Here is a 17953-nt window from a genome sequence, read left to right as displayed (position 1 = left end):
TCACAAAAGTAAAAGAAATGGATTGCCTTCATGTGTCATGGTCCTGGGTCTTCTGCCCAGTGTTTTGTTTTCATTCAGTTCTGTTCTTGTTCAATATCTATAGATAATATCTTATATTAATGTGTCATTATTCAGATCAGATCAGATCAGAATCTTTACTGTCACTGTCACAGGTACAACGAAATTAAAAATGGTCCCCGATCAGTGCATCATCCCTAACAATATCAAATTAATTATAAATAAAACAATAAAATTCAATAAATAAAATAAATAGAATACTTAAAGTGCTAATAAGAAGCATCAGCAAACATTCACATACATTCCCACATACATGCATCAGTCAGTGCATAGATTAATACAAGAGTGGCGTGATGGACATTTATTTGTAGCAGTATTCAAATGTGTTATTGCAGTTGGATTAAAGCTGTGTTTGAGTCTATTAGTCCTCACACTGATTGCTCTGTACTGTCTGCCTGAGGGCAACAGTTCAAACAGGGACTGGCCAGGATGTGAGGTATCTTTTATGATGTTTTGGGCTTTTTTAAGACAGCGGGTGTTGTGTAGATCTTCCAGTGTGGGGAGAGGGCAGCCAATGATCTTTTGAGCGGTGTTAAAGATCCCTTGGATTGCTTTCCTCTGAGCCACTGTGCAGCTATTAAAGTTAATGATGCCATGACAGTGGGAACATCTAAATAACTAACTAAATAAATACCAGAAAATGAAGAATACAGTTTATAGATAACTAAAAAATAAAAATACTGTTTGTAAAAAAGCTACACCAGGAATGAGACAGACTTACCTACTGGTTATATATAATGGTTTTAATGTTTAAAGCAAAACAACAAATGACAGTAGAAAGATGCAGAAAGGTTTAGTTTCATAACTGAACTCTACTTAGTGCTGCTTTACAGTAAGTAAGTTATGTTTAGGCAAAAATCAAACAGTATTCAGCTAACTGTCTCTGAATAAAATAATGATATGAATTGAAACGTTGCCAGTAAACAGCAGTTCCATTTTATTTTACAGAGAGCTGATGCTTCATTTACTTGAGGTTATAAATGAGTTACTAAGACCTGCAGGTGCATCCTGGAAGAAACAGAAGAGCAGACAGGTGATGCTTCACTAACTGAGTGTGAAGATTCATTTGCAAATCTATAACCAACATTTTAAACCTTTGACACTTGCCCTCTCTGTTACTCAGGAAGAATTATTAAATGATGCTCTCTAGTGTTCAAATATTACATAGCGTGTATTTCAGAATATATTTGTGTTTTAACTATGGGAAGAAGACATTTAAAAAATGGTGTGCTTCTGAGTGTTTATTTAACACTTCATTCCAGTCATCTTACTGAACAGTGACACAATTTCTTATTTACTAAAAAGAAAACACGTTTTTTTTAAAACAATGCTTTTATTAATTTAATGCAAGACATGAATTCCTGAAAATACTTGTCAAAAACCAGCAAATGAATACATGACTTAAATCTTTGCTTTATTCTGATTTCTAACATGTAAAGACTGTAATGAGCAAACAGCACAAGCAGTAAAGAAGCAGATTTTAAATGCACATTCTGGTCCTCGACTATTCAGTGGAACATTCTGACTTCTTGATGGTTTTCTCTGAAGTCTGCGAGCCCAAAGACACTTTACATGTATAAACCTTATCCATGTTCCAGTCTGATGTCTGGATGGTCAGAGAGCTGCTGATTTGGTAAGTCTGGTCTGGTCTCTGAACAGCAGTGCTGGTAGAGATCCCACTGCTCACTGGACTCCCACCAGCCAACCAGCTCACATCTGCAAAAGGCATAGACTGACTGGACAGACAGACCAGAGAAGCTGTGTTGGACTGGAGCTCAGCACTGGACGGAGGGAAGACTGTCAGGACAGGAGGAGGGAGGCTGGAGGCTGAAAGTACATGAAGAACATTCAGAGAAAAGAAAAAGAAAAATCAAAAGAAAGGAGATAATGATAAAAGAAGTAATAAAAACAGAAAGCAAGATATCAGTAATAGTCATTATGAAATAAACATAATAATTGTTATAAAATTTGAAAAGAAACAATATTAATGTTTAAAATAATTTAAATCTGCAAAACAGTATAGAAATAACAATCCAACGTATCATTTGAATTTCTTTTTGAATTTTTCCAAAATAAAATATGACTAGTTACTGTTTAAGTTTTCATGTAAAACATCTTCAATTTAATTCTAGAGCGTATTTTCTGCATAACATGTCAGCTACTGTGAGTAATTTTCTTTCATTTAAAAAAACTGTGCAGCCAGGTTCTAATCACTTAAAAGTAATTTTGAACATTAGTAACACTGTCACTAATGTTTGAAAATCATACACAGGCATGTTTTCTCTTTCTTCAATAGTAGAAGAAAGAGAAAACATGCCTGTGTATGTTTTTCAAATTAACCTAAATATAAATTAAAACATTATGGGAATAATAAGAGTGAACAACAACATAATTCACATCATTTTCAGTGAACAACATTTATATAAAAATATAAAAAATTAGTTTGACCCCTTTACACATTTTTTTTTTTTTCATATAACGAATCCATGTCTCCTGTATATGAGACAACCTGAAACTATTTCATGTTGTACAAAATCATAAAAACTGATGCTGAAAGAGAAACATATTGAATTAAGTAGTCATCAGCAGATTTGTGCACAATCTCTCTTGTTTTATGATCATTTAAAAAGCACTTACTTGTTAAAATCAGCTTGGTGCCTTGTCCGAATACCACAGTGATTCAGTTTGTATACATGGCTGTACAAAAACCTCCTGACTGTCACTGATGAGGGGAGAGGAACTGAAACATCCTGCAGACACCAACTTTCACTGTCAATATCTCATTTCCCTCATCAGACTGTTTATATTTCAAAACAGTGCTGCAAATGAGTGGAAATGTTATTAAATGTTGTTCGGTATCCTTAAAAGCTTTAGTATAACTCAGGTCTTGGCAACAGTCTGAGTCACTGTTCCATGTGTGGAGGAGTGACAGTGAGACAAGGGAGGTTACTAGAGCTCACAACTGGGTAAAATACATTTCAAAGAAGAGGAAAGTCAAGAGATGAGCTTTCATTCATACCACAGTGATTCAGTTTGTATACATGGCTGTACAAAAACCTCCTGACTGTCACTGATGAGGGGAGAGGAATTAAAACATCCTGTAGAGACCAACTTATACTGTCCTCCCCCAGACTAGTAACTGTTCTTCCTGTTTACTTAGCTGAGGCAGCTTTTACTCCTCATTATGTGGCAGGCAGACCCCCACTGTCAATAAATTCCTCAAACTATACACTTACCCATCAAGGTTTATAGCTACACCCACTGATTTGGGATGTCAGAGGTCGGGGTTCAGCAATATAATCTCATTCTGGAGAGCTTTAAGGTCACATGAAATTCTATGAGAATAAAAGTCCAATATTGTCCTTTAAACAGGGGTTGACAAAGTTATCCTAAGAAAACACACGCTTACGAATCACTTCCTGTTCTTCTGATCTCCAGCCGCCCCCTAGTATCTGAGCAAACCTAAGCACATTCCATTCTAATCGTTGTTTTATTCTACTCACACATGTTACCTATTTTAAGGGCATAGAGAGAGAAAGAGAGGGGTCTGGCTTACCTTATTTAAAGAGAAGATCACATCGTCGGGTTTTCTGGGATGCAAACATGTTAATCACCCTGTCATTGAAGTCAAAAAACACCATCGTTCTGTGCTTTCTCAAAGCGAGCCTTTGACTGCTCCATCATTATGTCACAGCACTGTGACTGCTACTGACACATTGTCAGCACACCTCATCCTGGGTGGCCTTGCTGTAGCTTCAGCTGCATCTGCCTCTGGTTGTGACGGTCACCTTTTTCTTCAGTTCACCTATAATAATAATAATGGATTGCATTTATATAGCGCTTTTCAAGGCACCCAAAGCGCTTTGCAATTCCACTATTCATTCACTCTCACATTCACACACTGGTGGAGGCAAGCTACAGTTGTAGCCACAGAGGCCCTGCCCAGACCGACAGAAGCGAGGCTGCCATATCGCGCCATCGGCCCCTCTGGCCAACACCAGTAGGCGGTCGGGTAAAGTGTCTTGCCCAAGGACACAACGACTGAGCCACGGTCGCCCTGATGGAGTAGGAAAACTTCTCCTTTCTGGTTCTGAGAGGATCCGAGGTCCGTTTTTGAAGAATCTTGAATAAAAATATCAACAAGCATCAAAAAACACAACTTAGACATCCACATTACTCACACTCTCATAGCACATACATATAGGGCCTGGGGGTGGGCACGTTATATGGTGTCCAGAGAACCCCATATGGAAAAGATATATATAAATCTTATAAAGTTTGTATCTGTCTTGTGTGAAACTTGTATGAAAAGCATACAAGAATGAAAACAGATATAAGATCCCTTGAAAAAATATATAAATGAAACTTGTATGTTTTGGCTACTTACTAAAACAATATATGAAAGTAATGAGAAAGTGGACACTTTCATGAGTAAATCATATATGTTAGAGTGAATTGTTAAATGTTTGTCATTTTTATTCTTACCATTTGTACTTTAACTGTGTGTTGAAAGGAATTCTTTTGTTCTCCCCTCCCCAGATTCTCGAGGTTCTGAGTGGGGGGCTGTAGTGTTTTATCACAGGCAAACATCCTTGTGAAGGTCTGATGTGGTAAAACTTCCTGCCCTTTGTATGGCTTCACTGTGTTATCTAGGGTGAACCATAGATTGGGTGTGGGGAGGTTACCCTCTTTATGACCTAGGATGTTGTTCCTGCTTTATGACCCTTTTGGTCAGCAGCTCACACACACACAAGGTATTCTTTGTTCACATGTATACCTATAAGATGTCATATGTTAATGAACCTATGCATATTCATGTAACCACAATAAAAGAGCAGTGTTACGGGGGAACGGACAACTGGGGTCAAGCGAAGGAACGGCGCCTGTCCAGTTCTCTCCCGTGCACGTGAAACATAAAGAATGTTGCCTACTCGGGTCTTGCTTGCTGTGTGATCACATTGCCTTCAACGTTCCAGCGAATAGGTTTAAGCTACAAACCTATCAATATAAGCCCACTATATGAAGTAGCCCACATCTTATGCAAGTCTTTTATAAATTTTTACTATTTCTTTTCCATATGGGACGTCTGTGTATTCAACCTCACCTCTGGCGCTGCTGCCCACCTCTCAATTTTAAATTCATGTAGACATTGAGGGTTCTCGGGAGGGGCCGTGCTAACACCTGCTGCTCTCTGGCAGCAGCACCATGCCCTCCCATGTTTTAAATGCACTTTAGAACAACACGCAGCAACACTATGAGCGGGAGGAGGGAAGTATGGGGTCTGCACACACCCCAGTTTTCTGTTAGCCATCGGGGCGGAGGGGCTGGGAGGAGGTGTTTGCTGTCCGATTGGGGTCTGGGATGCGGACCTCCCTGCTGCTGCGGAGCCGGAGGCGGTCTCCTTGGCTCCACCCCAGGGGAAAGAGTAACATCTCCTGGGTCTAGGTGCGGTTTCCCCCTCTGGGGGCGAGGGTACCTGGACCTTGGGTATAGAGTATGTTTGGGGAGTATGATTGTGTGTACAATGTGTATTTGTGTCTGTCTTTACGTTGGGTGAGTGCTGAGTATCTGTATATTTGTGCATGAGGGTGGGAATGCACGTTTGTGTCTGTGTGTGCCTGTTTGTCTGTGTCTATATGTCAGGTCGGGTCTTAGACTCCACCTCTCCGGGAACATCCTAGGCCCCCCAAAGTATGGAGGCCTATCTCCCCTCACCACACTCCCTGCTGGTGGCTGATGCCCTCAGGCGTCAGTGCGTTGGTGGTTCTTGGTGTCCGGGGCTGGGCGCTCAGGTATGTACCGGCTCACTCCCAGTGGCTGCTTGACGGGGCCTGGCACTCGTGGCTCGGTTGGGCCTCTTCTGGGGAGTGGGAGACCCTCAGGCCTACGGCCTCTGGGCCTGCGGCTCAGTTGTGCCAGAGTGACAGGGCTGTGACAGGGCTATGGCTCTCTACACTCTGTAGCAGATTATTACATGGAGAAACCTTTTGAATACAAGTGCACTCATCCACACAGGTGTGCAGCACATGGGTGTTCACTGTTCATAAACACAAACTACACCTTTCTTAGCTGCTACCTCAAAGCACATTGTGCGCTGTTGGTCCTGCGTGCTGCACAATAACACAGTATTACACTTAGCTAGATTAATGCGATGGTGTTGTGTATATTATGTTGCTCTCTTTTTTTGCTTGTTTTCCTTCTTTTTTTTCTCTCAACAGGTGATCCGGGAGATTGTTTTTCTTTTAAGTGCCCTTTCTCACTGTCCCTCTTCCCCTCTGTTTTTTCTTTTCCTTCATCTTTCTTTCTCCCTTTCCTATCCCCCAGCCATATCTGTCCCGTCTGTAACAACTAAAAATAAAATAAAATAAAATAAATAATAACAAGATCAAATGGACCAAAACGGCAAGGCCTTGATGGTCCACTTGGTAAAGTAAATCCGTTGGGTATCTTTGTCGGCCTTCAGACAACAACTCTGACGGCTAAAGAAACAAATGGGAAAGACAAGATTAAAAAAAAAAAAGCATGAAAAAAGATAAGAAAAGAAAGTGTGCATCCCCCAGCAAAGCAGACATCCAGAAGCAACGGAAGTCGGCGATTCGTCTGATCCACGTAAAGTTAGCTCGTGTGCCCCACAAAATTTAATACAGTCCACAATCTGTGATAGTGAATGCCTGTTTTTTCTTTCTTTTGTTTTTTGTTTTTTTTTTTTTTTTTACTAGCTCATTGTGTCTCTGTATAGCAATGCAGTGTCCTTTATCCAGTTGACAGGTGATGTTACCATTGATAGCTTTACACTATTTCCAATCTGACTTGTGCTGCATTCGTGTTACCTAATTTAGTCAGATAAATGTTTCAAATCCACAATTCCTTGTTGAGTCTAAGCTGTGTGTCCTCCAAAAAGCAGGCCAGGGAAACAGTAAAGTGAATTCCTACTGACACTTGCCGTTAGCCAGTCCTGTCATTGAAACAACGTAACACAAAATTGATGATTCTGTCGTTTGTCCCATCGTGTTATTTGAAAATTGTTTGGATGATGTGGTCCCATTTTCTTCACTTACACTTTTTCCTCCAAAGACATAGAAGAAAAGGGACGACTAAGTAAATAATCCACTTCATTCCTGCTAATGCTTACCGGTGCCGCCATATTGATTTCGCTGTCAAGACTCTCACAGAAGGCTCCCTTCTCCCCCTCGCCAAAATTCCCACCACTGGGCTGAACCAATTTAGCTTTCTTTGCGAGTATTTATTACATGGCATGTTTTAAGGTTTGTTTTTTAGCACCTGACGGATCTTTTTAGTTTCTTGTCCATAAACACTCTGCATAGTATTTCACGTAATTCAGTTTATTTTGAAAAATCTCAACAGGATCTTCAGCTTTATTGTCAAAGGTTTATGTGGAAACTAAACAAGCGGACAGCGGAGCCACGCGATGGTTTTACCATCGTTGTTGCTAACGACAACACATAAAAACAGTCGCTTGTCCATCTGTTGTGTGGTTATACTAAATATAAGAGAAACAGAGAACTTTAAGAAATTCTACAGTGACCACCAAAACAATGAAAAAATATTGCTGTAAACAGTAAACACCACGAAACAAATGATAGCATAATATGAAACGATAGACGTTTTCATATCGTCATCCGATATATATCATTATATCGAACAGCCCTAGTAGATGATGCTGCGGAGCATGAGCTGGAAATATAAGCCCATGTAGCTAAATCCTGTGTTTGTTTTTCTTTGGACTATTTGGTGTTGTTGCTGCACTTCATTACAACAGCGTTTATGTAGCTCTCCAAAAGTGATCCTTGGCTCTTGGAAAAGTCATCTGATAATTCTTTTCACTCTTCTCTCTAAAATCATCCAGGGAGCACCTGGTTTTGGCCAGTTTATCGTTAAATGATGTTCTTTTCACTTCTGTATTATGGCCCCATCGGTGCTCACTGGAACCTTCAGTAGTTTAAAATTTTTCTGTAACCAGTGCCGTCATTATGTTCTCTGCCATTAGGCTAAGAAAGGTGTAGAGGCCTCACTGGTTTCATGCATCCTGACCTTTCTTTTTATTGTACTTCACTCGGGGAATGGGCTGATCCCTGTACATTTGGAATATGAAACAAAGTAAAGAGAGAGTCTCAACGGGATAGACAGAGGTGGCAAAAGTACAGACTTTCTTTACTTAAGTAGAAGTAAAGATACCCGGGTTAAAAAATACTCTGATTCACTCTTGATACTACTTACTCAAAGAATCACAGTACAATAATTTCTAATATGAGCTTCAGTAGATTTTCTTAGTATACAGACTGTGATCAGCTGACCTGCTGCTCTTTGTGGATTTACGCAACTGAATTCAACAAGATGCCATCAGTTTCACAAGCTATAATGCCCATCCCCTCCACTGACACTACACTGCTTATACTGTCTTTATACTAGAGAGTTAAGTGTCCAATAAAGTTGGAATGCAATGGGTTAACCTAAGCATCAAAATCTTAAATTCAAATTCATCTCAGCTACACTTGGTGTACCTGCCTCTGACAGTGAGCACCAGAGGTACTGTGCAGCAGTCCAACACAATGTTTTACTGTGAATTCACCACATTAATGCAAGACAACCTGTTTATCTTGAACAAAACTGTTAGGTCTAATTGTTGAATGTTGCCATTGTGTTTCTTAAATTTGTACAGTCTTAGTTCAAGCAGTATTATCAAAGCCATTCCTTTGATCCTGAGCACCTCTAACCACTTTGTGTTGGGGGAGGTTTTATTGCAGATACATCCTATCTGGAAGATCTACTTCCTTTGATGTAAGCTTCCTGCGTTTACGACCCTTTGGTCAGCAGGAGGTCTCTCTCACACACACACACACACACACACACACACACCTGCATATACATACATACAGTGCCTTGTCTTTGTAACCAAAGGGGGTTGCGAGGGGAGGTGTTTTGTAAACTATTGTTTGAAGTTTGTCAATAAAAGCCAGCGAGAGGAGGCCCTCATGGGGGTCACTTCCATGCTGGACATAGACGAGGCCTCCCTTGCGCAAGTAATCGATCGATCGCTGACTGTCTTGTTTTCATTCATGATGAATAAGTCTCTAGAATTAGCGGGGTTTGTGGGAACAGACCCAACATTTATTTGGTCCTCCGAGCCGGAGCCCAACACATTGCCTCCATCGCGAGGAGAGGGAGAGGACGCCACCGCAACGTCTGGGATGATTGACGGAAAGCCCTGGTGCCTTGATGCTTGTCACCAGGCCGGAAGTTTGCGTCTGAACTCCCTCGGGATGGATGGCGATTGACGGGATACAGAGACTCTTCCCATGAACGGAAACAACACGAACAGTAAGTACAGAAGGCCTTAGAGAGCGGCTACGTGACCCTGCGTTGATCGCAGGTACGGGAGCGCGCTAGCCGCGTGAGAGAGACGCAGGCTTCTCCGCCGTGTGGGGCGTGGAGATAACCTAGGTTCGGTAGCTCCGCCGTGAGGAGTGTTCGGAATCTCCGCCATTTGGGGCGTTTGGAGAGTGTCCGATGGTCGGAATCTCCGCCATTTGGGGCGTTTGGAGAGTGTCCGACGGTTGAATTCTCCGCCATATGGGGCGTTTGAGAGTTTTCAACAGAGCGCGCTAGCTGTGCGTGTAGACGCAAGCGATAGGCCTATGTTGTGTGTGTGCGGGCCAGACGTGGTCTGCGTGAGTGTGGCTGATTGTTGTCTTGTGTGAGAATAAAATGTGTAAGTCTGCCTTAGAAGGGGATGTAAAATTTATGGAGAAATATTCACCGGGCAGCATGCAGTATGTAGGTTGTTGGTGTATTTGAAGGGATATTAGTGGAAGTTCAGTGTAAAATGCTTGTAGAAAGAATAACTCTAAGTGCAGCAGGTAAAACAGGGACAGCTAAGCAGAGGAAGGAATTGCAGTTAGCAGTCGCTAAGTTGTGGAACAACACCGTGGAAAAGCATTAGAAAGAGCAAGAATGTTAGCAGAAAAAAAGAGCCAGAGAAGAGCGTGAGAGGCAGAGGTGGAGGAGAGACTAAAGGCTGAGTATGGAGAGGCATTAGGAGCAGCGTTGAGTCCAAAACAGACTAGGCAGGAGAGGAGACAGAAAGGAAAGAAAGTGAACATAAACGTTGCAACCACATATCCATCCCTGATACAACAGAAAAAAAACCATATGGTGTTTAAGTCTGCCTTGAAAGAGGATGAAATACACTGCAAAGTTTTATTGGGCAGCACGTGGTGTGTGGATCGTTGATGAATGAAGTGAAATTGTGCTCTAAGCAGAAGTGAGTGTGAGCGTGTCTGACGTCACGGTGTGTGTGAAAAGGCATCCAGCTGGGGCAGACGTGATTCTGCAGGTCACCTGCCCAGCGGACAAAGAAATAACATAATTTGTGTGGTGAATGATAGCACGAAGAGTGTTTGGTGTTTCTCAGCCTGAAACAGCTATAATGCTACTTTCTGTTTATGAGAGAAGGATAGTTTAAAAGAGAGAGAGAGAGAGAGAGAGAGAGAGAGAGAGAGAGAGAGATGTGTGGTTTTAAGCAGTGATGAGATTAATGAAATGTGATGAGAGGAACACAAAACATACAGAAAATACATCAACCATACTAACCCTACATGCATATACAATAAATGATACTCATGAAGACTGGACAGCATCTTAAGCATGAGATTCTGTTTGTCATCTTGTCCAAGTCACTAGTAAGATGAAAGTGATACATAGACTAGTGGACTGAATATTATAGGAGGAGAGATGACTGCATCATAGAGGAAAACAGAATGCTGATGAGGGGTTTTAACTGAGTGAGCTGATTGTGAGTTTCTGGTGTATGAAGAAGTTTTACCACGGCAAACATTTTTTTGGTTAAATGAGAAGAAACTTATTATGTGATGAGACAACAGGGTTATGCTGTATGTTGTGTGTGGCTGATTGGATGAATGTTTGAGATTAAACTGGCTGTTGATTTGTCTTTTGTTACTAAGTTGAGCCTGCCAAATGGGTTGTTACGATTTATCCCCCTGGCATGAAGAACACGTGTCATGACTTAACAAGGTCTTTCTTTCCTTTGCTTTCCTTTCTTTTTTATTTTGTTACTTTCATGGTGCACTGAAGGTTTCGGTTGATGATCTCTGTTTGAGCAGGCATGCACGATTAGAACAGAAGCGCTATACGACTCGTCGTCGAGAAAACTGTTGCAAAAGTGAGTTTCTCCAAAAAATTAAAATGAGCTCAGGAGAAAGCCACTTATTTGGGACAATCAGAAAACAAGTCCCTGTCAAAAAGGATTCAGAGAGGGAATCCAATTTGGAGTTTTCTTTTCCTTTTGAAATGACGTTATTTTGCTGTGGGTGAAAATGAAAATGCGACAATAAAATTCCACAATCAGCAAAAAGAAAGAATGGATGACTGTGTGAATGAGTGAAAATTTTAAAATAAATGGGGAACTAACTAACTGACTGACAAAAGCTGACAAGACTGACTGACAATACAATACAATACAATTTGTATTTATATAGCACATTTAAAAGAACAGGCATGCACAAATGTGAACTTCACAGAATGAGTTAAGAGCAATAATAAATACAAATATAAAAGCATAAAATACAAAATACATTTAAAGATGGTTAATCATGTGATTTGATATGTGATTAACAGGCAGGTGACATAACAGGATTACTGAATAATAACCAGGCATAGTAGACATGAACCTGTGTTGTGGAAAAATATGAATGAAGGTTAAAACATTATAATCATACTGTGATGAGTAATAAAAAACTAAGTTCCAAATACACTAAGGATGTGGGTTCTAAGAGCTGGGGAAGAGTGCTTGTAAAGGCTAAACAGATAAGTTTTTGAATCGAGCAGTTTAAGAATATTGAATTGAATCAGAGCTGCCACTAATAGCTAGGGTGATAAAATGAGTGGAGTGACATTGCTTAGGTTATTCCAGAGGGAGGTGATGCGATTTAGCGGGGAAAACCTGCACATGATATTTGTCTTTTATGCCACCTCTGGTCTTGAGCCGAGATCTCGGTTGCACCAGGAGCATTTGGCCAGGTGGAGCTGATCTAAGCGCTCTCCCATTGATATAAAACTGAGGAGATCCAGTAAGATAGCTCCCAAGGGACAAACCCTGGAGTTGTTTATGAGATTTTAAAAGTGAGCAATAAAAGTTTAAAATCAATGTGGCGAGAGGAGTGTCAATTTAATAGGGAGATGCCAGTGCAGGTGACGGAAAGAACTGGGCCTGTAATAGACTCAAACCTGCCAGTTCCAGTTAAGAGATCGCATGAGCCGACTCTGCACAGCAAACAAGCTGCAGTTTATGAATAAGGGCAGAATGGAGACCAGTATAAAGGCTCTGCCTTTAATTACAATAATCTAAACTCGATGTAACAAAAAGTGGCATGGATAAGTTTCTCCAGGTCATGTATGATATGTTGCAAGTATGTTTCGGCTTGGCCTTAGAGATTAGACGTCAGTTGATTGAAAGAGCTGTCGATTTAACTACGGAGGACACATGTTTGTCCAACTTGGGTAGAAATTGTACAAACTAGAAAAGCAAGGAACTGTCCAAGACAACACCCAGGTCCCCACACAGTGTCAGAAAGGAACAGTAGTCAGCAGGAAGGGCCCAAACTGTAATAGTTAAGAGTTGAAGTGATTAGATTAATGGCACAATATTTAGGATAACACTAAACATCATTGTGCAGGGGGTTGGTATTCAGCCCGAGAGAAGGGACTATCAAATATTACAATTTCAGTCTTCTTCTCATTTAGAATAAGAGAATTGCTCAGTTACCAGTTTTAACTTCATTCATACAATCAGAAAACAAATGTTGCAATGATTCGTTCTCCACGTGACATCCTCTGAGCTAGTTCAAAATAGATTTGAATGTCATCCGTCATAAAAGTGAAAAGAGAAATTGTATTTATCAAAGATTCGGCCCAAGGGTAACAAATATAAAGAGAACAGCATGGGACCCAGCATCAGACCCTCGGGGACACCAGAGGTAGACAGGGGCAATGGAGGAGGCATAGGTACCCAATGGTGACAGAAAAACTGAGCCCTTTCTGAGAGATAGGATTTAAACCAGCTGTGCGCCTTCTTGTGCCTGTGGACCCAGAGTGGGATGACAGGAGCGCACTGGGACAGAGCAAACCACACCCAGTGCCTGCATGGGGTTTTCAACCAACTATTGGTGGCAGTTTGTGAACACAACCGCTCACATAAAGAACGAGACCAATGGTTATGCTTGTGATGCCACTGTCTACACATTCTTCTGGACTGTGGCCATATAGCATCACTGAGAGCGAGACAGTTTGTTTGGTTGCCGTAGCAACACATCCAGGAGTAAACATACTTGGAACACTGCCAACTTTTCAACTTCTGAACCTGACGGTTGATTCACCAGTAGCTGGGAAGGTGAACTGCTCTGGTAAGACAGACCTGCTAGTCCGACTCCAACTATCTGACTTGCTGCAGGACATTGAACAGCTAAATAAACTGGAAACAGGCCAGTTGCCTATGTGTATGAAGGGCAATGGATTAGTCCAAGTTGGAGATTTACCATGAAATCTGAGCAAAGTCACCTATTCTTTGTGTCCTCTGCAAGAAGGATGCAAACAGAGAAGCCCTTTGTCTACATCTACATCATCTACATCTACATCAAGCTGGCTGAGGTTTTGAGCCAAGAAGATCAAAACACCTTGATCCAATTTCCTTTACAAAGGTTTTCCTGTGGTGACAACAGGACAGGAGAAGTTGTAAATGCGGATAATTTACCAGTTGACTCTAACCCCACAGGATGCCTACAGTGAGAAGATTTGGGGTTGATAGGAGTCATAAAGAAGGGTGTTGACCAGGCTACAGCTTTGAAGTTAGCTGAGAGCCACATGGACAAACAATAAAGTCAACTGATGTGTTTGAATGTCTATGTCTGTATACAGTTGTATTGTAGTGACATATGATTTTTGAGAATGTTGATTCTTCTTGTTTGACTGTTACATTCAGTTGTTTACTTGCAGGAATACATAATGAATTGCACGACAGGAGTAGATGCACCACAAGGCTGGATAACTTGGTGAATGTCTGGTCCTTGGTGGCATCTTCTTTTGAAAATATTAATTCCTGTTTTTGGACTGTTGACACTGATTTGCTTACGTATAGGATGTAGTTTACTGTGTATGAGATCAATGAGAAGCAGGTTAACTGCTTACATGTATTAACTGTGAACTTTTGCATCGATAGAAGGTGAATGAAGAGGAGTTGTGTATGAATGAAATCTACACTGACACTGTCCAAACAAAGGATGCATAAGTTGAAATTTAAGTATATACAATGACAAAAAGGGGGGAAATGTTAGGTCTAATTGTTGAATGTTGCCATTGTGTTTCTTAAATTTGTACAGTCTTAGTTCAAGCAGTATTATCAAAGCCATTCCTTTGATCCTGAGCACCTCTAACCACTTTGTGTTGGGGGAGGTTTTATTGCAGATACATCCTATCTGGAAGATCTACTTCCTTTGATGTAAGCTTCCTGCGTTTACGACCCTTTGGTCAGCAGGAGGTCTCTCTCACACACACACACACACACACACACACACACACACACACACACCTGCATATACATACATACAGTGCCTTGTCTTTGTAACCAAAGGGGGTTGCGAGGGGAGGTGTTTTGTAAACTATTGTTTGAAGTTTGTCAATAAAAGCCAGCGAGAGGAGGCCCTCATGGGGGTCACTTCCATGCTGGACATAGACGAGGCCTCCCTTGCGCAAGTAATCGATCGATCGCTGACTGTCTTGTTTTCATTCATGATGAATAAGTCTCTAGAATTAGCGGGGTTTGTGGGAACAGACCCAACAAAAACTACCCAGTACTTTCATGCTATATTTCAATAACACAAAGTTAATATTGCTTAGTTTTAATTTGCAGGGTGTTTAATAAAATATTATTATTATTACATTTACTGAAACATATCATATACAAATCTAATATATGATTAAAATTATAACATCACGAGTAAGCTTTAAATCAGCACTTTTTTAAAGCAACACTGAGCAGTCCTTACCTTTAAATCTAACCTCTCTTCTTCCTGTTCTGTCTGTCTTATTATATCTTTCTCCATCTCTGAGTGAAGTTATCTTTTCTTTTTTCTTTTGTGTCCCTGTGAAATACAGCAGCTGGACCTTTAGCTAGTAACACACTGTGTGACAAACTGCACACAAAGAGAATGTGTGTTTGCTGATGTTTGTTGAGCTGATAAAAAAGTTGAATTTGATATTACCTGTTACTTCCTTCACCTGATACTTCCTTTAATGTCACTTCCTTCATGCCTGCTCCTCTTCTGTAGAGTTAGCTAGATTCTGAAGTAACACAGACATAACTTACAGACACCTGCACTTCTTCCAGCCCATTTTGACTCCTGAGCATAAACACTACAAATGAACCAAAAGTAACAAGTCAGTTTGAAAATATGAGGAGTCAAAAGTACAGATATTTGTGTTAAAATGTAGGGAGTGAAAGTAAAAAGTTGAAAAATAAATTCTACTTAAGTACAGTAACAAAGTATTTGTACTTAGTTACTTCCCACCTCTGGTGATAGAGATCATGTTCCAAAGTCAAGTGAGCTGCCAGAATGACAAAACTGAGGAACTCCTCAAGGAATTTTTTTACACCATCTAACATAATTCAACCATTTCTCTCTGTTGCAGCTGAGAACAACTTCTTGACCTGGAGAAACCTTGTGAACAGCAGGTATGTGGAGAAAACCTTCCGCTGCATTAACATCTGCCAACAAAGACAGAAAAACACGAGTGAAATGTCTTTCTCCAAAAAGATGGGCTATGAAACAGATGAGAAGAACGTCTTACACTTTAGAGAAGTGATGAGAGAGCAGACAGTCCCCAGCATGTTGTCAGTGTGAGGTGTAAACATCCTTTACTATTCAGCTGAGATGTGAAAAGAATTGTAGTGATAAGAGAAGCAAGAGATAAAACCCATCATCACCACCCAACAGCCTAAGTCATCAAAAGGTCAACATGCACTATTCTACCATATGCAAACTTATATCATTAAAAGATTATACTGACTACTAAGTACAATTTTCTCTTGACACACATATTAGTGCAAACTGATGAAAATGAGCACCACTGTTACTAAAACTCAGGATGCACCTGTACTAATCCTGGTGCATAATGCTGGTGGTGAATACCTGTTTGCACACAGGTTTGTACAAAAAGGTACTCACAGACATACACCATTGGTTGGCTGCTGCATCTAAACATATCGTGATTTGTCGGTCTTGTGTGCTGCTCAATAACATTCAGTTATTTATTATTTACTCTTATTTATGCTTATGTTGGTTGTTCCTGTGGTTTCCATACTGTGTTGTTCTCTTTTTGCTTGTTTTGTTCCCAGCAGGTTATCCAACAGATTTTCAGTGTCTTTTCTCTGTTTTTCTTCCCCTCTCCTTCTCTTGAGCCTCTTCCCACCTTCTCTTTTCTTCATCTTTCTTTTACCAGGGGATAGGAGAGAGCAAAAGCCATAATGGTCCACTAGGGAAGATAAATCTGTTGGCCTTCAGAAAATAATTCTGATTGCTTCATTGCCAGATGGGACATACAAAAAAAAAGAGTTGAGTCTGAAGTCTATTAAATTTATATTACTTATAGATAACAGCATATACTATCAGTCTCCTTTTTTGTATATGATTATTTGAGTAGTTGTGACTCAATAACATGTCAATATTCCCCTGTTTGCTTTGTTCATGATTTTAATGATATATATTATAATAAAAAAATAACACTGTATTTGAAGCTGGTGGGGTTTCAGTGTGTTTGTTGGAGATGTCTTTTATCAGCATGTGAAAGAGCATCAAAAAGCAGAAGTATCTGTGAGGAGGTTTTTGTCACAGTGTAAATCACTGTGATACGTTCTCACTAGCAGAGCTGTCCCATGTCTGACAGTAATAGACTGCAGAGTCTCCCTCCTCCACATTCTTGATGGTCAAACGATAATCTTTTGTTGACTGATGAGTACATGTGAATTTTGGGGAAGAGAATCCAGGGCCATAGTATTGAGAACTCCAGCCATGATAAAACCTCACTACATGCTGAGGAACTCCTCCTGGAATCTGTTTATACCAACCAGCATAGTTAGTACCAGTCCCCAGGTTACAGTCCATGGTGGCTGTCTCTCCTTTCCTCACTGATAAAACAGGAGGTTTCTGTGTCAGCACCGTCACACCACTCACACCTGCAAACAACAAAAGGACATGAAGTCGCGAGAAACACACTGACATTTAAATGCAACATGAGATCTATTCTTCAGTATATTTTAGACTCTTTACATGTTAGAGTAGTGATGAGAGCACAGAGAGTCACCAGCATGTTGTCAGTGTGGACTAAGAACTGAGTGGAGAGGCGATGGTGGAAGAGCTATTTAATACAACTAACAGGAGGAGGAGCATTGGAATCTTTTTGTCTTGCCTGTATTACTAATACTGTTATTATTATCACTGGTGTTAGTAATGCCTTGTCATCTTCTTCTTCTTTTTTCCCTCTGTTCATTTTTTAGTTTGTTTGTTTGATTGTTGTTTTTAATTTTGGAATGGTTACTCTCTCCATATCATGAGACAGGATTTATAGTTGTTATATTTGATACTTAAACGTGTGCTTTATTCAGAAATTAAACTTTGATTTAAATTTTGCTAAATTTAAATTTATCACTGTCTAGAGAACACTGTTAGATATTGTGTGCCCCTCTCTAAAATTTAAGAGTTTATTTCAGTCATCTTAAATTTATGTTACTAACAAAACAGTGACACATTTTCTTATTTACTAAAAAGAAAACACATTTTTTAAACCT

At 40.3% G+C, this 17953-nt stretch overlaps 1 protein-coding gene and 1 long non-coding RNA gene across 2 annotated transcripts; one reads left to right on the top strand and one right to left on the bottom strand.

Annotated features, from left to right (window-relative positions):
- Positions 1 to 1391: 1391 nt before the first annotated feature.
- Positions 1392 to 17481, bottom strand: LOC116335691 (immunoglobulin lambda-1 light chain-like). Its single transcript, XM_039610867.1, has 4 exons — positions 17436 to 17481; positions 17019 to 17341; positions 2716 to 2749; positions 1392 to 1905 (listed from the first exon to the last, which is right to left on the bottom strand). The coding sequence occupies exons 1-4, from the start codon at positions 17473 to 17475 to the stop codon at positions 1583 to 1585; spliced, it is 720 nt and encodes a 239-aa protein (XP_039466801.1). The 5' UTR covers positions 17476 to 17481; the 3' UTR covers positions 1392 to 1582.
- LOC120439798 lies at positions 8747 to 13875 on the top strand. Its single transcript, XR_005612776.1, has 3 exons — positions 8747 to 8757; positions 13397 to 13399; positions 13668 to 13875. It is a non-coding gene; the product is annotated as an uncharacterized LOC120439798 (long non-coding RNA).
- Positions 17482 to 17953: the final 472 nt, after the last annotated feature.

Source organism: Oreochromis aureus, linkage group 4 (genome assembly GCF_013358895.1).
Source record: "Oreochromis aureus strain Israel breed Guangdong linkage group 4, ZZ_aureus, whole genome shotgun sequence".
Classification (NCBI taxonomy): domain Eukaryota; kingdom Metazoa; phylum Chordata; class Actinopteri; order Cichliformes; family Cichlidae; genus Oreochromis; species Oreochromis aureus.
The sequence above is the reverse complement of the archived record's forward strand: the minus strand, read 5'-3'. Positions and strand labels throughout refer to the sequence as shown.